Raw genomic sequence first — 22,975 nt, 5'->3', positions numbered from 1 at the left:
AGGTTCATATTTTACGTGACAGCAACATATCGTAATCTGATGTAGCTCAAGAAGGCAGGGTTGCTTTCTAGTTGCTCCTCAGACAACTTCTAACACTTTTTAATGAATATTGTGAGCACGTATTACTTGGGAGGGAGAACTAGAAACGGCAAAACACTGTTAGACAGTCAAGGAAAAGTTGGAATATTAACATCTCTAAATCCTATATTAAGCTGTCGTTTTAATATGTAATTGTAGTTCAGTCAAAATGAGTTTTTATAATTTTCTGTACATACAAGAACACGCAGCACACAAACTGGTTATCAGTGTGCATCTGTGAATATGAGATATAATTGTCTAATCATTTAATTAATGATCCTTTTTAACACATTTGGGAACACAGCTGGGTGAGGATGGGGACGGGGTTTTCTCTTTGATAATACTGCATTCCAAGCAGGATGGCCTGCGAACTGCGAGACATAACTCAGAAACATGTGCAATCTAAAGGTTACAAATTATTGTTCTTGTAGTTGTTTTTCCATCTGTCAAGAGAGCGTGTCTTTTCTGAAGACCGGGCTCGGTTTTACGGAGCTGAGATTGTTTCAGCACTGGATTACCTGCATTCAGAGAAGAATGTGGTTTATAGAGATTTGAAGGTATGTAGAAAAATAATTTCATAGGCTTTTTTGGTTTGGGCTATTTGTTTGTTAGTCACAAAAGCAAATGAGTCTGAACTATAAGAAAGCCTTTCCTGACTGAACTTTAACATAACAGTTATTGCAGCTGTTGGACTTGACTTTACAGGATGTCTAAACACTTTTATAGCCTAAGAGGTTTTATAATGCATTTATCAGGACCCTGGCAGCGTTTCAGAGAATATGAAGGGGTACAGAGGTACTTGGATTGTATTTTCACTTGCCTGCTTAGGTTCCAAGAGAAACCTTGCTGTTCTTCTGCATGGTGGAACATAATCCTGGGCTCTTCATCCCAGGTCTTACAAGATAGGTGCAAATTCGTACTGCGTGGATGTTGCACTTCCTCGCAATGTGCTGCATAGCACTATCTTCATAGTACCTGCTTGAGTTAGAAAATTGGATAAACTTCTCATTGCTTATTTGTTTGCTGAGCACAGAAGGGAAAAACCCCACAACCAAACAAGAAATCTCAGAGCAAACAAACTTGGGAAATTCTTGAAGAAAATGCAACTATAGCTTTTTTTTTTTCCTGACAAGTGTTTTCAGGAGAGGATGAGAGGATACTGGTAGTTCATTTAGGAGCAATCTAAAATGGAGCCTGCTGTGTAATGTTTTCAGGCTACGTCAAAGTAATTTTGGGACTCCTGCTGGGATTTTGTCTCCCATATAACCATGATTCCTTTGAAAGTGCTTTATTTCATACACAGTGGAAACTCTGTCCTAAAATCTGGATGGCTTTCTCAAAATTTAGTGGCACAGGCTGGGATGAATACCACGTGCTGAGTAAATGTATGAAGTGATTGTCATGTAAAGGGTCTCTTTGGAAGTGGTTCCTTAGCCTTGCATTTGACTTTTGTTTCATTTGCTATCTTTTACTGGTACAGAGTCTTTCATAAAAACACCTAGAGTAAAAGCAGGGATGAAGTTGTGTGAGGAGGAATACTTACTTAATAGAGAGCTGGTGTTCTGTTGTTGATAATATTGTAGAAGCATAAATACAGTGTCTGCATTCTGGGTTCTTTCTGTATACGTGATCAGTTACCCAAAGACTACAAATCAGTTACCTAACGTTCCCTAAAGAATAAGGAAAGTGATATAAATGTATATTTACATCATACGTGCTTTGGCAGCTACTGTGGTTCTGACCCTAGTGAGAACGAGGTTGAAAACTGATCTGCAGAAATTCATGTCTTTCATTGACTCGCTCAGGAGCAATGTACGTTATACGTAATAATGTCTTTCATTTGAATTTTCTTCTCAGTTGGAAAATCTTATGCTAGATAAAGATGGACACATAAAAATAACAGATTTTGGACTATGTAAAGAAGGCATCAAGGATGGAGCAACAATGAAGACTTTCTGCGGCACTCCAGAGTATCTTGCACCAGAGGTATGTTTATGTTGGCTATTGTACTAAATTATCTTTTTAAATGCCATCCGTGATAGCAGTAGTGATACAGAGTAATTCCTGTGCCATAATGTGTTCATACAGTAACTACTGTTATATAACAGCACATACTGAGAATCTTTTATTCATCATGTTCTGGGACGTATCTTTAGCATAACGATATGTAATAATTTTCAGGAGGATAGTATCTTCCTTCCACTTTAGGGAATATTTACATTTTACTGGAACTGTGCTCGCTTCTTGTGTCAGAAATCTAACTTTAAAAAAAACCCTTTTGAATTGCTTCAAATACTATGGGGTGGATTGGTGACGGTTTTGCAATTTCTTTGCTGTGTGTTGGCCTGTTTGAAAGCTATCAACAGGATTTCACTTAAGAAATAAAAGTATTGTCCAATTCTTTTACTCTTTGAAGCCAGTATAAGGTGACATGTTTTCAGAAACAGGACAGACCAAGCTTTTTCTGCAGTATTTAGCATGGTATGCATTAAAAGTGCCGACTGTTTTGTGACTGTAAGAGCGTGAGATGTTTTTCAACATTAATTTGAACTTTTAAGTTTCAGAGAAACTAAATCCAAGTAGGGGATCTCAGTCCCCAAACTGTATGTTTTGGGAGTTTTTAGTACTTTTTTTTTTTTTTTAAAGTAAAATGCAAATGTGTGCTTGCAACTTTCATCCTGGAAATACTCCTTCTGAGTTGTGCAACACAGGTGGTGTTATAGCTGTGAGTTAGTTACGGGCAGATCAAAAGTGAAATTGTGTGATAGAGGATATATGTATACATGGTATTTTGCAGACAGACGCTAGTTTTCTCTGCCCACGCTCTGAGCTGTCTGGAAGCAGATTCGCTGTATTAGTAGGGCACTGAGCCTGAGCTAACGTGGCGTGCCTTGCAGAAGGGCTGCTTGCCTTGCAGTAGGTGCTTTGCTACCCGTGGCGTTAAGACTTCTATCCAGCTTGGAGCACAGGCAGAAGCAAGCCTGGGGCTGCCGGCAGGTTGTGTATTGTTGGCACAGGCAGGAATGTAGCCTTTCTCCGAGATGGGAGACTTGAGCATCGCAAACCCTTCTTGAGTTGAATTATGCAGAAGTACAAAGTGTGGAAAACCAAAGTGGAGGAGGAATATTTCTACTGAGAGCTGATGTCTTTGCTGATCAGCGCTTTTGCGCTCTCCTCTTGCGTGGCGGTGGCAATGCGCTCTTGTTTTTTGTCTGTGGGTTGTTTTGGTTTTTTTTTTTAACTCCCAGCTGCTTTCAAGGTCCTCCAGTCTCTTTGTAATAATGAAGAACGTGGGCACCTGTCGAAGTAGCTTGCAGTAAGGAGGTGGAGCCAGTCTCACAATAGCTGCCAGCTCTCCATGGATCACCAGAGTTTTCAGTGAATATAAATTGGGGGTCCGTGCACCACAGTTTGAGATTTACTGATGGAGGGAGTAATTAGCAGCACAACAAAGTTTTTAGTATTCATAAACATGGCTTTTATTTTAGCTTCCCTCTTAAAATCAATAGCTGAACTTCAGTTTCTCATCAAGGAAACTAAAATACTTATTGTTTGTGTTTTTCCTAACTTGGAATGTGGGGATTCCCTGTGCAGGCATTATGTTGTTTTTCTGTTATATTATTTGCTATTATTTTTCTTTTTAATATTTATGATGAGTTGGCTCATCCAAAACCCTGAAGGACAGATCCTTTTGATTTGCTCTCTCCCTTACTTGCAAATCCCATCTGTGAGTCGGAGTGTTAAATTCTGGAGGCTTTTGTCATCTGGTCGGTAGCATGCAAAAAATCTGGAAACCCTGCGTGAGCGATATTCCGTGTGTTTAAGGTCATACATCTTTAAAAGCAGGGGTCTCGGATCTTCTTGTCTGCATTTGTAACTTGAATCCGGCATAGCAGCATGTTTGTACAGTTGTTGCATCGTTGTTTTTAGGTTCATACTGGAATCTCGTGCATGGATGACAGTGACTGAACCATGTCAACTTTGATGTGTCAGATGCATCGATGGCTGTGATGTTTACAGCTGTTCTGCCTTCTCTTTCAAATTCCCATCTCACAGCAGTCTAGAGCTTCTTGTTAGGAAATGATGATTCTTTAATTTAAGTGAAATGACCTTGTTACTTTACTGCCTCCCAGCTATCCTGCGTGTTGAAATAAATCATGGATGAGTACAATACCTTTTTCGTTGTGGTGTATTTTTGATGCTAACGGTGTTGCTCTGTTTTGTGCAATCACTAATAGGAGTGCTTGTTGTGATAAAAAACTTCGAAGAAATAAGCATTTTATATTCTGTTTAGAATTAATGGATATGAAGGAAAGAGTTGTAGTTAGGAATCTAGATTATAATACAGTGTATTAATATGCTTACTAAAGTAACATTTGAAATATCTTCTGCATTTTGAAAGTACGTGTAGCATTTATTACATACACAAGAAGGGCCTTTGTGGTTTTCTTTCAATCTTTTCTATTGCATCTCTTGCAGCAGTTTAAAAAATAAAAATGAAAATCGGAGGCCCCATGATGATTTTATTTTAGGTAACTCAAGTGTAGGGGAGTGTGAACAGGAAGCGCTTATTGAACAGGGTGACTCAGAGAGCGGTAACTGCATTGTCACACAATATCTCCCGCGAGCTGCAGGGCTGTGATGCCTCGGGAAGGACGGGGCCGGCTCCTGGAATCCTGTCCGGCCGGCAGCTGTGTCGGCCGTATACATGTACGGGGCAGCTGCACAGCCAGCTGTCGTTTGGCGTGAATCATACGGCAGGGGATGCTGTAAATAGACCAATGTAGGGTAATCTAATACCTGGCAGCCTTTTGATTTTTACTGCAGGCCCTTTCCCTCGTTCAGATAATTAAGGGGAATAATTAGTGAATAAAGAGAGGCAGAGTGCAAACAGTTGTTATGTGGGGTGTCTCGATGCTTCTTTTTTGTGTCCAAAACCTTTATCAAGGTTTGTAAGAGGTTCAGGTCCTGCTTTTGTTAAACTTGTGGCGTCTTCGTTTGGCTCTTTCACCCTTTTAATTTTGAGTGTATAGTATTCTGAATTGTAGCAATGTAAAGCTCACACAGACACCATGCAACAAGAAAACATGATGGTGGTGTGGTCGTGGTTTGTGCTCTTAGCCAGAGTAAGCATTTCAGTGCAGCCCCGTGAAAAGAGTAAAGATGACGACTAAAACCTGAGGACAGGGTCTGGAACATGAGACTGTTGGTGTCAGCTACAGACAACTGCATAGGAGACATAAAGTCTAGAGAAGTCCTCGTAACATCCACTCCACAAGCCACAAAACACTCCCCGCTCCCTTCACAACGTGCAGTGCACAAGATCAGAAATGCACTATGACAGGGCTTCTCCAGAGCATGCAGGAGAGCTGGAGGGCACTGCTGGGGGCCCCAGTCCCTGCACCAGCCGGGGCTTTGTTAGGTAGAAGTGCCCAGGGGAAGGCAAAAATGAGCTGTGCAGGACTCCTTCTGCTGTGAGACCTGGCAGAAGTCCACCCCACTGACGATTCTTGGGTTTGCAGCCCAAGCAGAGGCAGAAGTGTTAGAGCTATAAGCAAGGCCTTTGGAAAGAGGCAGAAGGGAGGAGGGGAAGCACTTCCAGACAATTTGGCTGCCATTTTATAGTCCTACATACAACTCCGTCAAATGTTGGGAGTGGTGTTCTGGCTTTTAGTGTTTAATGTTGATTAGTCATTGATTACTTGTGGGTGGTCTTTCAGGTTGGGCCGAGCCACCGTTTGGGGGTTGCAGGTTGATGGGGATGTTCGGCTTGTTGCTTGTGAAGTAACGGGTTGATGGTCTTTTCTCCCCATACTGGCTCCTTGGTGGTTTGGGGTTTTTCTAAAAAATTGGATCCCATTTGGAACAGTTTGTGATGAATAAGTGAGAATTTAACAGCTGGCTCTGTAACGTGAGAACAGTTCTCAGCCTTTGGGCTTTCAAAGGTTGTGCTTATCATGACCATAATGTGAGGGAGGGTGGGAGGAAGAAGAGAAGGGAGCTGCTGTAACGTACCCGCTGCCTCCTTTTTCCCCTTCTGCTCACCTAGCATGGTGAACGTGGATGCCAGTTCTTTTCAAATGGATCTTCTGCAAATACTCTGCTGGTAGATTTGGCTGTGACATGTGAAAAGATGAACTTGCTGGAGTAAATCTTGCCTCTCAAGTTCTGTGTTCATGCCTAGTTTGGGAATGTCTTCTAAAGCCTTTTCCTTGCATTTCTGCAGGTGCTGGAAGATAATGACTATGGTCGTGCAGTGGACTGGTGGGGTTTAGGAGTTGTGATGTATGAAATGATGTGTGGCCGGCTCCCTTTCTACAATCAGGACCATGAAAAGCTCTTTGAACTCATCCTTATGGAGGAGATTAGATTTCCACGCACTTTGTCACCTGAAGCAAAATCTCTCTTGTCAGGTTTGCTGAAGAAAGATCCTAAGCAAAGGTGAGACTGTTGTGTAATAGTTGCACTTCTAAGCACTTGTGCTCTCAGAAAAAAATTACAAAAGGAAAAAAACCTCTGTTAAAGTCTTCACAAAGTTCATAACTGTGCTGTGCATGAAAGGGGACTATGTTCAAGACAGGTGACTTAAAAGTGACTGTTTCTTTGCTGCTGTATGAAATGCCCATATCACCATCATTGGAAAACAATTGAAAATGGTATTGCACAAATGGCTATTTGTGCAGTATTGCATGCATGCATGCCAGCTGTTTTTCTTTATTTAAAATTGAGGAAGGTATTTCAGACAAAATTGCAGTTTTGTTTCTAATCCATTCAAAATGATCATCCACCCAGATGGAGCAAGCGGACCTACTCATTTTTGTTTTAACTTTTAACATGAGCAGGCACCACAAATAATGACATGAAGCAGCTGTGATCAGAAGGCTGAACTTCAAAATATGATGGCTGCCATTAATGCAAAGCTATAGCCTGAGACAAAGCAAGTTAACCCTACCTCCGGCCATAACAAATCCAATGGCTGTTGTGGGTTTTAAGATGCTCTACACTGAATGCTTTCACCTTCTGTCCCAGCTCATGTTGCTGTCGGTTTTCTGAATTTTTGTTTAAATCTGTGCCAGTAATTTAGCATCCTGCTTTGGACAGTAGGTGGTGATGGGTGTACCATGTTTGTGGTGGAGTTTATACCATGTTTAATCTACTTTTCCTATTTCCTCCTATTGTTTAGTTTTTGTTTTGTTTTGTTTTTTTGCTATGCTGTATTATTTAAAAACTAGCCCTTGATTTAAAAACAGAAAAAAGAAAATGAAAACCTCCCAGCCCTTAATGGCTAACAAGCAGAAAACAGAACAAGATCCAAAAAGGATGTTGACCTCTGCACAAAGATAAACATCAGTTTAAGAACCTGCCATCTTGTCAACCCAGACATTTTTAAAACAAATAATATTGTTACTCTGCCCCTGATCTCCTGTCCTGAACCTTCCACTGTAAATGGGCCCCAAGTAGGAAATCTTTCATGTGAGGTATAAGCAGAGTATTCCGGTTTGCTTTCTGATGATTGTTTAGTCTGTGTGTGTGCATGCACATAGCAGGAAAATGGGTTTTGCCAGTACATGGATACTTGTAGCAAGGATTTTTGTCATCACTGTAGGCTATTTCCAGCACTGTTTTTAATGGAAAATCCTGTTGAGAGGGCTTGTAATGCAAATCCACAATTTGTACTACTGGAGGATTCAACTTAGTGGTGAGATGGAGAACCAGGAACAGTTGTAGTCAGGAACATGGGCAGCCTTGTACTAGGTGGCATCAGCTGCACCTGACGCCGTCCTGAACCTGGTGCCTGCCAGGGAACCCCCAGGAGAAGATTGTGTAAGTGATTAGCAGCCCCCCAGGCACTGTGCTTTGCGAGTGTGGTCACAGGCCCTGCCAACAGGATTCCTATCCAGGAAAGTGCTGGGTTAAATACAATTGTGACCCTTTTGTAGCTTATTCAGGTGGGGCCTTTCAATCACGGGAAACACAAGCAGCATCTGCTGTAATTTGTTCTTAAAGGAGCATCTCTGATGAACCAAAATGCAGTTTGTTTACAAACAAAGAACGCCCACTTGTTTCTAATTATAAGGTTTTCCCAGTGCCGATAATTACTCTACAATATGCTCATTTTATACAAATAGCCACTTCTTCACATGTATCTTCTGCAGGCTTGGAACCAACGATGCTCTGATCTGTTGGACAGATGATTTTTCATGCTGCTGATAGCAGTAACTATAGACTAGACAAGCCTGCACACATGCCTGCAGCTTGCTAATTACACTAGTGCTTCCCAAGCTTTTTGGATCATGGACCATTCTTAAATACTGGTTTCTCACCAATCGCTATTCCCCAACTTGTTAACTGAAGCTGTGATTCTGCAAATCCCCTGCACTTCATGGTGTTTCAGGCAGTGTGAAGAACTGAGCTGGAAGCACTAGTGGTAGGAGTCCTGAGTCCTGGCCTTGTAGTTTTATGTTCTTTTTCCTGTGTGGTCTGCATGCTGGGGTGGGCGCCTGGCATACTTGGTAGTTGACTCATAGTGTGTTCATTGAGCCATATTGAAGAAAAACAGCCAGATAGCTACAAAAATACATTTAATGGAAAAGTTAAATAATGTGCCATAATTTGGTTGACATTAGCCCCTTGATGATGCTTTGGGGAACCACTGTGTAATTCAGCAGAAATCTCCTCTTCCACAAAGCCCAGTGGTGGACAGAAGTTGGTGTCATTGTAATGTTGTCTGTGGCAGAAAACATCAGAATTGGCAGCATTTAGTAACTGCTGATGAACTTCAGAGTGGGATGGAGGAGACAGCTGAAACCATGAGAAAAATGAAACTGGGAGATGTTGTCCCTTCCTGTAAAATCCTCAGAAAAACCCAACAACAAAAAAGGTTGATAAAATATCCTTGCCACTGAAATTCATTCTAAGTTAAATATCAAGGAGCTAGGGAATAGTGACTTGCATCAGTGAATTAAATCTTTAAAATGACTTGTACCTGAGCTAGATCTATAGAAGCAGTCTTAGCGCTCTTCATTCAGTAATATCAGTTCCATCTCAAACTCCCATGCATTTAGGGAAAATGTGAAGAACAATAAATTGCATTCTGCTTTTAATCATGGCTGTTTCCTAAATTGGGTCATATAAAATCCATTTTGTAAGAGAAAAGGAACTTTGAAGTTTCTTTTGGGATTGATCTAAGTTTATTAATCTTGTAATGTGAGCACTAATTTTCCCAAGAAGAAAAAAATCTGTCCTGCAAATATTTAATTTTAATGTGACCTGAAATTCTCCTTCGCTGCTTTGTGACATATATCAAATGGAAGGAGGTAATCAGCATTTTTTCACACATAAAACAGCAAAGTTTTTATTACTTTTTCTCTGGCTGTGGAGACTGCAACCTGTGAAAGAGGGCATGGATCAGAGCGCTTCATGTAAATGGGCTGAGTTTAGACGGGTGGGTGGGTTTGTCATCAGCAGAGTGTCTTGCAAGCTCTGAATCTTGGCAGGTTTTAAACTTGAGAGAACTTCAGGATGGTTTCATCTGAATTTTGATCATGTGTTTTCACTACGTGCCTTAGTGCTCCCTGTCATAGGTCAGGGTTGTTCAGCTTCTTTCAGATGGGGTTTGTCACAAGCTGCTTTGTCTACTTCTGTCTTCTGCGGTGCTGTTGGACCTTGCCACTCAGGAAGAATGAGAGGAAGAAGATACAGCATTTCACAAATGCCTGTTAAAAGAATTACTGACTTCACAGAGTTGTAGTTGTGGCTCCGGAGTTCTCAAGGTGGTCACGGGAACTGGTGATCAGTCCTTACAGCCACACAGAGATCTGGCACTTTGTTCTTTCTAGCGATGGTGATACTTTCCACATCCAGAGTGCAACTTTGGCTGCAGATGCTCAGGATCAGGGTCAATCAAGCCTTTATCTGCATGAAAACCAGCTGCTTGGGTTTTTTGCCCTCGTGAAAGGGGGTGATTTGTAGTTAAAGTGTATGTCTCTGTCCTCTGTGGTGCTCTGCTATTGGAAGTGTAGATGGCTTGAGCAAACTTGCTCTCAGACAGAAGCTAGGTCTGCAGCCCACGCAGCCGCTGCTAGAGTTGGAAGAGGTAGAGGTGACAGTCATGGGGACTGCAGGGGCCTGGAGATGGTCCCAGCTAGCTGGTGGCAGGTCGGAGGAGGTAACCTTGAATAGCTGGTCCTCTTAGGCAGCAGACTTCATGCCTTGTGGGCGTCCAGAGTTTTGAAACCACACATGACAGGTGTCTTATGTTTGCTCTGAAATTTGTGTCTCTTGAGTACAAAAGTGTTTCTGTCTCCAGACAACTCTGGTGTCTTGGGTATCACTTGAACTGCAGAGTGCTCATCAAGTATTCGTACATGTTTTACCAAGTGCTTTGAGGTAGACTGAGATTTAGCTGTTCTGTATGATAATTTTAGTCTAAATCGGTTCAGTCCAAAGCTATTAAGAATGAGCTTGAACAAACTCAAGCAGTTCACCCATAAGAGATCTAAATTGAAGCTGAGGAAAACATAAAAGGCAAATTTAAATGAGATTTTTTTCCCCAGCTTTCTAGAAATTGGTAGTTTAAGAGACTTTCCAAGCCTCAGCATCTTCAAACATGACTCCTCTGTGGTTACTAATGTTGGGGAGTGGGACCTTTTCCAGTGTTACTGGATCCGGTGTGTTTGTGTTGCACGCATGTGGTTAATGAAGAAGTAGGGAAGTAAAACTCAGCCAAGAGCTAGGAGTTGCATTAGGCTTTCCAAAAGTCTTAATCACTGAGAAGAAAACCCCCAAAGACTGTGTGTTTAGATACGGCTTTGGGAAGAATGTGGCCTTTTCCTTCCAAATCTGGAGTAATCAAATGGTGCTGTTCCCAAAGCCAGCCAGAGCTTCTCCATGCTGATAGTGCTGGTCACAGGAAAGTCCTGCAGATGCAGTCCCTAAATCCTTCCTGTGGCTTTTAGAGGCCTCTGAAGGTAAGGACCATAGTAAAATAAGTTACTAGTCTCCATCCTGATGGTATCAGAGAAAGAGAAATGTGCATCTGTGTGCTCTGAGCTGGTGAACACCAATAGATTTTGCTGAGCTGATTTTCTTGAGCCTGGCGGGTATATCTGCACTGTTGTAGAACCAGGTTTGGGGACAGGGGAGAGTCAGAGAACTCGTATGGTATAGAATGGCAATAGAAGTGGTGCCTGAAACTGTGACCATCTCATCAGATATGAGGATGGTGTGTGTGCAACTCTGTAAAGAGCAGAAATCTGTCACCTAAAAGTATGACAGTTTCTCTAGATGAGGGTTCGTCCACAGTCAGAATCTGTATTGTGGCTCCTAATGTGGTGATGCATGAGCTCATGAAGGGGATTGTTTGGCAGGGCAGAGGGAAGGAGGTTGCTGCCTGTTCCTGTATTGGAGTCTGGCTGTCCTTACTGCATAAACTTTTTAACTATAAAACTAGAAGTTTGTGGGTTTTTTCTTAAAGAGCTGGGAATGGACTTGGGTGCTGAGCACTGTTACTTTTACAAGGACAGTTAGAGAAACAATATTTTTCCCTTGATCCAATAATTGCAATCTTCTGGCCTGTGATAATACTTTCACTGTTGATTGTGTGTTTATACACTATATTTTTATTATATATATATATTTTTAAAGAAATTACAGTACATAAATTTTTAAAAATATTTGCACATTATTTATTTGTGGAATGATAGCTGATTGCCCTTGATTTGTGGAGCACAGACATTTGTCATTAAATGATTAAAAGAACTTGCAAGCAGTACACAGTTTCATAAAAAATTTAAAATGTGGAAATTGTTTCAGTTTAATATTGATGTTGCACTTTATTAATACATTTTCTCCTTGGGATTTAGCTGAAATACAGAAACAAAGGCTCTCAAATACAGATGGAAGTTAAATGAATAAACAGAACTGTTCGGCAGGTATTTTCTGAGGAGACCGATTTAGACAGAAGTTTGTGTTTTGAGGGTTTTCTTAGTTTTGTTTTGTTTTTTTTTTTTTTAATTACTTTTTGGCCTCTACACTTTCTGTTATATTTCCTTGTATACTGTAAATCTCAGTAGCTTTTTCTTTTTAAGTCCTATTTATACTATTTTTGGTTCTGTCTGAAGACTTAAATGCACAGAATTTGCTCTTATTGTACAAGAATCTTTTCAAGACTTTTTATTCCTGCTATATTTTTTTTCAGTTGTTGCATGTCCTTACAAAAGACAAACCTGTGGCTCTTTCAGTGCTCAATGGTACTTAACCGTGATTTTTACATTTGTTGCTGATTTAATTTTGTTCTCCTTGAGCAGGTCCTTTCATAATAATTCTGAAAGGTCCATATCCAAAATATGAGTTTTCTATCGTTTTCCCATTCACTTTGAATAGTCTTGTTTAATAGTACAGATTTTTTTAAAGGTAAGTAAAACATCTGGGTTTTTCTTGGCATTTCCTTGAGTATGTGTTTGCCCTTCATGGAACAAAGGCTCATACCAGATTCCGTATTCTCCAAAGCAGTTGTACGTGGCTGCAGCCAGCCAGCCTTCTTACATGCTTCTGCAAAACACGATTCAGATTCTTCTTAGCTCACAGTTACTCCTGAACTTCTGTGCAGAAGTGCAGTCTGTTGACATCTGTGGATAAAGAGGATTGACTCCACCCTCCTCTTCGCTGGCCATCATCATCATCTGCACTGGGGAAGCAAGGAGCCTGGTAGAGGCTTGGCAAAGCCTCTAGACCTGTGGGGAGCCAGCTGAGAGATGATTACTCACAGACTTTGTCTCTTACCAGGCTGCCCTGGAGTTTTGTCTCTGTTCCAGGCTGCTCTGCAGCTGTATAATATGCTGCCAGGCAGATGGGAGAGCCATCATCTGGCTTGGCTTGGCCTGTGGGGCTCTAAGGTTAACCTAACCTAGGCTTGGTCTTAGCGCTTACCTGGGGAAGGAGAGCATCAGTCAACACTTTTCTACTGGAAGACTGGGGACCCGTTCCCTGTTACACTGCACATTTCCTGAAGGAATGTGAAGGAGCAAACTCCTTAGGTTGCTGTGCCACTAAACAGAAGAGGGCTGGGAAGCAGGCATGGACGCTGAACTGCCAGGCACCTCTGTGGTCTCTGCCAGCTTTCATTCTCTGAAGACAAGTGCTCGGGCATGGCTGAGAGGGTTGCCCACACCAGGATTCATTCCCAGCCAGCTGTATGGATGAAGTGTCCCTGTATTTGACTCCTCCGTGCTAAACAATCATCCAGTGCTGTCCCAATATTATGTCTTTAAGCTACATCCCAGAGCATGCAGTGCAGTCTGAAGCTGTAAAAATACCAGTTCAGTGGGCTTTAAGCACAGCCTTCACGTTGTCTCTGATATTCTGTACCAAAATCCCTGCCCTCTCTCCCCAGATAATCATGTATTAGGGCTGCAGGGTTACTGCATGTGGCCCAGAGGAGATTCAGGGCCAACTGCTGTGCAGCACACATGAAGCCTGACCAGGCAGCTTGTCTTCAGGTTAAAAGAACAGTCCTTGGCCCTCTTTTCTGTAGCAGTATAGCTCTAGCCTTGCGCTTGTGGAGCCATTGTTCCAAGCTCTTAAAACAGGAATAATATCTCAGTTTGCCAGTGGCACCAAGAATCAGAAAACAGGCAGATACTAGAGGTCAGCTGAGACGAACATAGTGGCACCTCTTGTACTTAAAATCCTGAGCATCATCTTAACCTTGTTACCTGAAAGTAGGTATCCTGCTGATTACTCAGTGTGTGTTTTGTTTTCTCAGTGCATGCCTTTGCTTGCAGATGTGGTTCAACCTTTTAGAGACCATTTTAACCTCCACAGCAAAATTTAAGCATCTGTTAGCTCAAGACTGCAACTAAACTGATTGCATCTATAAGCTGTGTGGACAGTTTTATTTTGGAATAATAATGCTTTATCTTGATATACCTTAAGACAATAAAACAGTCTTTGTGCTTTCATGAAGCCGAGGAGGAAAGATTTGCATACAACACGATATTATCACTTCAATTGTCAACTGTTTGCTTTAATGGAAATTTAAATCAGGTTGCATAAATCAGTTTGTCTTAAAAAACCTTGCCTCTTGTACACTTCACAATCAAATTCAGTTTTACTGCTGGCATCACTCTGGTCGAGAAAATTGTAAGGGGCAGTCACTTGTTTCACTTGTTAATTTAGAAAGAGAAGGCTGTGTGGCTCAGACCTTTTACTAGCAGGATCTGCTGTGGTCCCTACAACAGCATCTTTCCTGAAGGGCAGGTCTTTTGAATTCGTCTCGTCTCCCCCCCCCCCTTTGTTTGTTTAAGAGAGACCTCTATTCTAATTCTGTTTGTTTTCAAGTCTTTTAGTGGAACTGTGTTGAAGCCTACAATAAGCTGTCCTGCAGCCCTTGCTCAAAAAACAAATACGAAGCAAATGGTAGAACTGCTCCCAAACGTATTATATAAACTCAGAATTTCTTCACTACCATTTAATAAGAAATGTATGAGAAAAATAACTGTATTCAAACATTTAATTACTTATTTTGCCCCAAACAGGTTAGGTGGCGGTCCTGATGATGCCAAGGAGATTATGCAGCACAAATTCTTTGCTGGCATTGTTTGGCAAGATGTATACGAGAAAAAGGTACTTATACAATATTCTCCCAAGGTGAATTGTAGCTGTGAATATACTGAATGTTTCAAATTTTGTTGCTCTCAGTAAGGTACACAGAAGCCCTCCACAGAAGAGGTTTGCAATTGTTTTTAACAAGGCTAAATTGCTGCATGTTTCTTAAAATACTGTAATCAGATTACTTCTGAAGCAAAGCCTTTTGTTCACATTGAGAGGAGCATCTCTCAATAAGATACTTGTTTCTGTGTCTGAATAAGTAGGATGTAACCAGAATTGCTTCCAAATTTAGACAGTATATAGGCTTTTAAAATGGCTTTTCCTGTGAATTCTTGTTGCCATTCCTTGCTGTCAAATGATATATCCCTTGTGAGCCCAGGAGTTATTGTTGGTTTCTGAGCACCTGAAGCAAAACTTCCTAGAAGCAGTAGTGGAAGATGGGCTGTTTGTTCCCTTTGTATTTTTCCTGTCTTGAATGATGAAATTAGACTGAATAGGCAAGTGCAGAGAAGTGTAGGCTTTTACATCAATCCCAGCCTAATACTTTTTTTTTTTTTTTTGGTGACAGAGGGCTGATGTGAAGTGTCTGCACTTAATGGTATTTCTCATTGGTTCTCCTTGTGACTCACTGAGTTTGTAGGCTTTCCAGTGGGAGCCACTGAAGTCAGAGAGCCCAGCACTTTCCATATGAGTGTGTTTCATCAGTTGTCTTTGCCTCACTGTTGCTTCATTCACAAATAACTTACTCCACTCCTCCAAGATGCCCTGCTTCATGCTCTCAGGGCAATCTGCTGTTGTCCTCTCCCATTTGATTCTCACCAGACACAGTTTCCATGATGCTCACGTGAAATGCAGCTAACTAGAACATGGGAGTGGTGATTGAAGGCGCCCATCTACTGGTGCCACATGATCTCACTCAATCCCAGCCTTTTCTGATTTCTCTCCTTCCCCCTGCAGCCACCCGTGATAATCAGATCTCATTTGATCTCTAAATACAGTTTAGTTCTCCCTCTGGTTGGTGGGAGCAGGTAAGAAACTTAGCAGAAACTGAGCTTTAATTCTTTGAATTCTTTTGGTAAAACTTAATACAGTGAACTATTAACAAAGTTTGTATTCCTAAAAAAATAGAGCATTACACCCCTGGTTTCCATACTGTAGTGGGAGAATTGTCCTGTGCCTGTATACAGTGACAAAGAGTGCTCTGTTTCCTTTTCTTCTTTCACTTCCTCACAGCTTGGTGTGGCTAAGGGGAACTGAAAAATCATAAAATAAGTTTTTGTGCCTTGAAAGTGTAAATAGAGTGTAGACTTCTGTCCTTTCAAAGCATCCCTTGAGAGAGAGCTTCATGTGGTCATGCGAACAGGAGGCAGTTGCGTGGAGTTTATTCAGTATAATGTAAAAAGTATATCTGAATTACTGTTCTAAACAGGGAGTTGTCCCCATTTTCAGCCAGCTAACAAGCTGAATACTTTGGGTTTTGGTATTTTAAGGTAAAAAGTTGATAACAGGGTTCAAATGTCTTCAGTGAAGTTATTTGACAGTAGTCCTCATTCCCTGAATGGAGGACAAATCCTACAAGCTGGAGGCAATTTATGTATCCAGGACTGAGAAAGCCTTCATAAATTGTCCCATAGTAGTACTGACTCAGATTGTTGTAGAAACTGCTAGGAAATTCCCAATGATACATATTTTGGCAAAAACAGTGAGCTAATTGAGACTGTATCTGACCCTGACATATGCAAGGAGGTTTTCAGGATTCTGGTTTGCTCCTGTCCCATTAGCATGTTCATCTGAAATAGCTGTGCTGTGCAAATGAAGAGATTTCAAAAAGCCTCTGAGTAATTGATGCCTACGTTCTGGATGGTCCAAAGAGGATCTTGCAGCATTTACCTGAAATGCAGTCTCACAGATAAAAGCTGAATTTTGTCAGCTGCCTAGAGGTGTTTATATGCTAAGCTTGGTTACCTACTATCTCCAGATAACGGTGAATATGTTTATGAATATAGGCTTGGGGTAATCGAGAACACTTACTTTGTAATTAAGCTTTTTGGAAACATAGCCTTGCTTTGAATTATAAGGAGTTTTGAATAACTGGGATTGTCCTAAGAATTTAAAATATTCATTAGACTCTTGTGGAAGAGTGTTGTTATTTGTCTCTGGTGAAAAGAAAGGTGCTGCAGTTTAATTGGCAGTATTTTGCCCACCAACAAGCGAAACTTTCGCAATGACATTTTAATCACATCTTCTTTTCTGGTCTTTTTTGTCTTTTAAACCAACAAGCCTGTGGGCATCATGCTGGTCTGCAGCAGTGGGAGGCTACAGGTGGCACCTTTCTGCCAGTTGAACTGCAGAGCTATTGCAGTGACAGCTTTTTAGTAAAGCAGCATATTTGCTTGGTAAAGCCAGCGTTATAGCTTTCTGCAGCTTCCCCTCTGTTTCCAGCTTAACATTCTGAATTTGACAGCTGGGGGGTGGGGGTGAAATTGTCTTGTGGGTGCATCATAATCTGTCTCAAATTGCTTTTAACAGATACTAAAATAAAAGGGAAAATGATACAGGCAGCGCTAGCCCATTACACGTGTGTTCTGACTTAGGATTGCTGCTCCGAGTCTCTCTGATGTGCATAGTTCAGGTGTCTGCTGCCATGCCCAAGTCCTAAATCACTCTGCGCTGCGCACAGCAAGCTAGAGCAACTGGGAGTGTTGCGAGTGCCAAAACCACCATTAGTTTAAAAGGACAGATAGAACTTCAGACACGTGTGCACGCACAGCTTGTCAAAAACAAACCAAGGTTCGCTTTAAGGAGTAGGCAGAAAACTGCTATAAGGAGAAAGAGAATAGAGTTAAAACGTGAAAGAAGGAATGTTCATCCTCAACAGGGTGTTTACATGTATGTTGGTGTGACTTGATTGAGAATAGTGTTATTAACATGAAAATGTGAAGCATTCCCCCTTCAGTAGCTTCAGGAGGACGGTAAGGGTCAGAGTGACTTGTGACTTTGGGATATCCTCTTTCCTTTTCCTTTTTAAATTCAGGACATAAAGACCAGTTTTAAGGATCTAAATTTTTTTGACAGGAACATTTGCCAGGCTCCTCTAAGCCATCCTTGGGTATAGTGGATCATTACTAAAAAAAAAGTATACTATAATTGTACTCTCTTATAATAAACAGAATTTTTATGTCCCTTAACTTTTAATGATTGATTTTTAAACAGTAAATGTTTCTTTGTGTTTGGAAATACTACCATATGTGTAGATGACATTTCTTAAAATCTTTACATTGAAGATGAGGGAGCTTTATTGGATTGCTGTTTATAAGACAGGACAACACTCTATTAGGTGCTCTCAAAACAGATCAGAAAGATGATCCTGCCAATAGGGAGCTTGAAGCTAGTGCTTTCTTATTTACCAACTTGCCAAGCAAATGATTCTTCAGATTTAAGCTGAAGGGGGTGGGGAAGAAGTATTTTGTACGTTCATGATTTGCTGATGTTTTCCAGGTAGTGATTTCTGTCAGTGTCGGTCTTATTTCTGTCAGAGCAGAAGTGCAAGTCTTGGGGTCACTGCTTAATTCCAGTTGGAGCAATTTACCATTTGCCTGGGTAAACCTTTCCCTGCAGTTTCAGGTTGGAAGCCGTATACTTCCTCAATCACGCTCCTGAATTGTTGCCTGGTGTGGCTCTGTGCTATTAAAAGATGGCCATGCTTAACCCCAGTGGTGGGCGAGCTGAAGCCCAGTGCTGAGAGCTATTACATGTCCCCTGTGGGAGGGCTAAGAACAGTGTTGACATGCTGTTTGTACCGCACCGTGCAGTGGGGAGGTGAGCGAGGTCTGAATCCCAGCTCCACTGCCCTCCAAAACTGTCTGTGTTCCAACTCCGTGCATCTGTATGCAGCCAGCTCCGCCACTCCGCTTCCCAGGCGCGTTTCTCCTCCAGCCCCAGTCAAGCAGCTCCGCTCCATCTGGAGTTCCTCTTGCTGGAGCTTGCCTAGGTACACATGGATGATTTCTAGCCTGTCTGCCCAAGCGAGTGTCAAGAATAAAACCCAAATAGTGCACCTCGTGGTGTAACAAGAGGATGCTCCCCGCTAAGTGTGCTCGGGTATTTTTGTAAGCACTCCAGATTTTCTAAGTTCAGAGTTGGTATCAAGCTGCTTTTGGGGACCAGCAGTATAAAAGCTTAACGTTGCTTCTGCCTTGGACTAAATTCCCCTGGGCTGGTCAGACCTACAGCACAGTTGCAGTCAAAGCTGCATGAGCATGGTAGCTCTGCAGCTGAAATTTTTTGGTGAACGTTTCACCCCTTGTTGGTGATAGGCGGGTCTAGCTGATCAGTTTGGTATCACTGAGTGTCTCACTCGTTTTCAACCTTCTCAAGCATAAATCTGTCTAGATGCAGATATATAATTTGTATATAAAACATAAAAGTAATAGTATATACTGGTTCCCCATATAATTTGTTGGGGAACCAGTATATACTATTACTTTTAAACCTCTGTAAGCATGTGATTTATTATTTGAAGATTCTAGGTTTTTCTTTGTGCAATTAAATCCTAGAGACAAAATGTCTTAAACTCCCCATAAATAGGAAGTGCACACCTACATAAGTATTTTTTACTCTATAGGGTTCCTTCTTTATGGACTGGTGTTTTTTAAACTTATTTTAGGAATGTAGGAGAAGACACGCTTATAGCTTGTAAGTCTATTTCAAATTCTACCCGTTTCAAACAGTACTGCAAGAACCTGTAAATGGACGGTATTTTTTTTTGCTTTTCATAGCTTGTACCTCTGTTTAAGCCACAAGTTACATCTGAAACAGATACAAGATACTTTGATGAAGAATTTACAGCACAGATGATAACAATCACTCCTCCTGACCAAGGTAAAGTTTTCCTAAATGTTTCCCACTGTGTTCTCCAGACCATCAGAAATAATTTGCTGCAATGTTACCTGGTCTCTTCAGACCCTGTGAAAAAACATCGGTTTAAACTTGCTGGTTTTCCATGAATGTATTTGACCAAGAAGTTGGTAAATTGATGTGAAACTTTCCACATGTCTTGCTAGTTTGGGAAATGAAAAATCTGTTTTAGAAGACAGTGAAATTATTTGTAGTGTTGTCTTTTCCAGATCTGCACTTTCCCACTAGAAAATTCTGTTTGTGAGTTTTGCAGGTGTACGCTTGCACACACATTGTGTGTATGCAAGCAGTCAATTGAGTGTGGACTAATGTCCATATTCAATCAAAATATATTTTCTTTTCATGGTAACTGAGCACATTTGATGCTCTGAAATAGTAATTGCCAGAAATTCAGAACACCGAGTGTGAATTTAAGCAATGCAGCTCCTAGCAGTTTTAAATGGACATCTGAACAACTGTTTACATACAACGGTCAGGATCTTGTGTTATAACATTTAATGGGGTGAGATTTAAGACCTCCCGTTTCTTTGTCCTTTCAAGTTGTAGAATAAAAAGGCAACAGTGAAATTTTCTGAATTAACTTTACTATGCATTATCTTGTTGTTTGCTTACTAAAAATCAAAAAGGTAGCAAATGTTTTCTACTGGTTTTTTTTTTTTTCATTTTTCAGATGACAGCATGGATTGTGTAGATAACGAGAGAAGACCTCATTTTCCTCAGTTCTCCTATTCAGCCAGTGGAACCGCTTAACGTTTTGCAATGTTTTCCCATTCAGAAACAAAACAGACTGCATTTTGGGGACCTTACTTCAATGGACACTAGAGAACTTTCTATATTATCTGAATTACAAACTGTGTTTGTATTACGATTTAGATGAATTTGTAGGAAGCCTCACAGATTCTGTATTTAAAACAATTCTTTGATGCATTTTTGAGAAGGAAAACAAATCCATTCTTAAAGTATTACGTCAAGGCTTTTATGCTGAATGACCATAGGTTTTTAAGAATATACACCAAAACTGTTTACTTTAGAAATAATTAAGGTATTCAACATATCAGCAACTCTGACCAGAAAATCCCCTTATTTTATTTATTTCATACAGTTCATTATCTAAATATAGAATCTGCACTCTGAACAATTAGATTTATATAGGAAGATATAAGACTTTAGTAGCTAGTGCAATAATATAAGCAACAAAGTGAACAAACTCTGGAGGGTTAAGGTTCAAACTCATTTTGGACAGCAGTGAAGTGTCATCAGCTCCAGAAAACCAACTATAGGAACAGCATTAATGGCCTCAGTGAGGTAAATCAAAAAGCAAAAGTTATTTTTGTTATAACATCTGCTACAAGACATTACATATCAAAATGAATCCAGTGGAATTGCCACGTCATACAGATGAGTATTCCATTCTAGACAGTGCATTTAATTATTCCATTTGCATAGAGTTTAGGAATACTTCATAGGATTGGCTTCTCAGAACCTAGAAGACGCTTGATTTACCAATCTAATATGAAATGCAACAGTGCAAAATCACCCACTTTCATCACTGTATAAAAATACCATACAGGTCTAAGTGAGAAATCATCTTAATGAGTGAGTCAGCCAGACAAAATACATTTTGGCACTGAAGTAATGACTTGTTTCCGCTTTTTTTTATGAAAAGATATATGAATATATATAAACACTTAATGATTTTTTGCATCATGCCAGATCATTTCTTCTTTCTTGAGTGTGCATTAAAGGTATCAGCCAACAGTTCATGGTGCCTTCTCACTCTTGAAGATTCACTTTAACAGTGTTTCCCATGTATAAGAAGAAAACTAGGTTGAAACTTCATATGTGTTTGAATAATAATGGTGTTCAAAAGTGAATTTTTTTTGTTTTTCATTTTTAATCTTAGTGGAAAATCCCCCACACCCTATTTTTGTTGTATCATGTTTCTTTGTAATTTTCATAAAAGCAGTCTTACTCTGTCTCTGCTGCGAATGAATTTATTCCATTGTAGGTCGTGTTCTCTTAAATTGCTTTTTTTTGTTTTTCATTCTCTTGACTGTATAAAAAATGATGACATGTACTGCAGTTAACTAGCATTTAATTTTTTTATTTGAAAGGGAGTATGTTATGAAAACCCTCACTTCCCCTTTCCATCAGAAACTGCTGTGTTTGCACAGAGAGCCCATCAGCTTGACTTTTTTTTTTTAATGACATTCAATTCTAGTATTTTTCCTCATTATATGGAAGTTTCCCTCCAACTACTTAAATAAAAATTGCTTTAACAAGTTAGGTTCTTATTTCTCGTGTTAGGAGCCTTCTGAATTTGTAGAGATGCAGTAACTGCTCCAGTTCTTGAGTTTGATGTGTGTATCACTGAGGGATTTAGGCTTTTCTGCCCCTCCTCAGTTGTTTCATCTCTGTGCTGATCCTTATGTAAAGATAATTTTGGAAAATGTATGTTACAAGAAATACACTCTGTGCCAGAAATAGTTTGTCTTGAGGTGAATGAGGACAGGCCTCATTTTGCTGTCCTCCTGATGCCAGTGAGATTGTGTTACTGAGGCCCTAATCTTAAAAGGTATTTCTATTCCAGTCACTTGGGCCAGCGTACAATATATAATATTGCATTTCCTTTCTAGGGACTAATATTGCTTTTAGGAGGTAGTTATACAAGCTGGAATGTCCCTTCCCAAACAAGAATACAGAGAAAAATACAAAAATGTCCAAGAACAACTGCAGTATGCTTCAAACTAAGCACAGAAGTTGCAACTGTAGTAAGCCATTAAACATCTAGACCATTTTTTGTTTCAAGGAAATAAGCTCTAATTCCCAGTACAATTTACTGCACACTCTATGCAAGGAGGGAAGGTGAAAGAAGGGCTCTGTGTCTCTGTAGAGACCGATGCTGGACAGCCTGTCCTGTTCTAACTGCTCTCCCTTCCTTGCTTCCAAGCCTTCATCTGAGTTTCCAGCCAGCCCAGGGACGAAGTCCAAAGAACTCTTCTGCAAGTCTACAAGCCCTGACAAGTACTGAACTAACCCACTCTGTACATCCAAATATAGGCAACATGAATTAGCAAAGGTTACTGTAATCTGCCCCAGGAAAAGCTGGTCTTTCAAATGCAGGAAACAGACATGCACCCGGTGGTTCTGCTGAGGCTAATTCTGTCTCAGAACGGTATTTTTCTGCCATTTGTTGCTAATGGATTTTTGTTTTAATTCCCATATCTGAAATGGAACTTTAAAAAAGCTGTCAGAAAAGTCTGGGAATCTTACTATTGTTATCAACAGTGAGCTCTGAGAGGGCCACACCTGAATACAGGGTCTTCTGGCTGTTTTCCCTCATTTTGCCTGTGATTATTCAAAACACCTT

At 40.6% G+C, this 22,975-nt stretch overlaps 1 protein-coding gene across 6 annotated transcripts in view; it reads left to right on the top strand.

Moving 5' to 3' along the window:
• AKT1 (AKT serine/threonine kinase 1) overlaps positions 1-21,583 on the top strand; it is a 74,848-nt gene extending 53,265 nt beyond the window's left edge. For all 6 annotated transcript variants that reach the window (XM_074908788.1, XM_074908790.1, XM_074908791.1 and 3 more), the window contains 6 exons: positions 510-635; positions 1,936-2,064; positions 6,305-6,519; positions 14,616-14,703; positions 19,467-19,569; positions 20,276-21,583. In XM_074908788.1, the coding sequence (XP_074764889.1) occupies positions 510-635; positions 1,936-2,064; positions 6,305-6,519; positions 14,616-14,703; positions 19,467-19,569; positions 20,276-20,355 (741 nt within the window). In that variant the 3' untranslated portion in view covers positions 20,356-21,583. The remainder of the gene's footprint in view (positions 1-509; positions 636-1,935; positions 2,065-6,304; positions 6,520-14,615; positions 14,704-19,466; positions 19,570-20,275) is intronic.
• The last annotated feature ends 1,392 nt before the right edge of the window (positions 21,584-22,975 follow it).

The sequence above is a fragment of the Athene noctua genome, chromosome 6 (assembly GCF_965140245.1).
Source record: "Athene noctua chromosome 6, bAthNoc1.hap1.1, whole genome shotgun sequence".
NCBI classification, from domain to species: domain Eukaryota; kingdom Metazoa; phylum Chordata; class Aves; order Strigiformes; family Strigidae; genus Athene; species Athene noctua.
The sequence above is the reverse complement of the archived record's forward strand: the minus strand, read 5'-3'. Positions and strand labels throughout refer to the sequence as shown.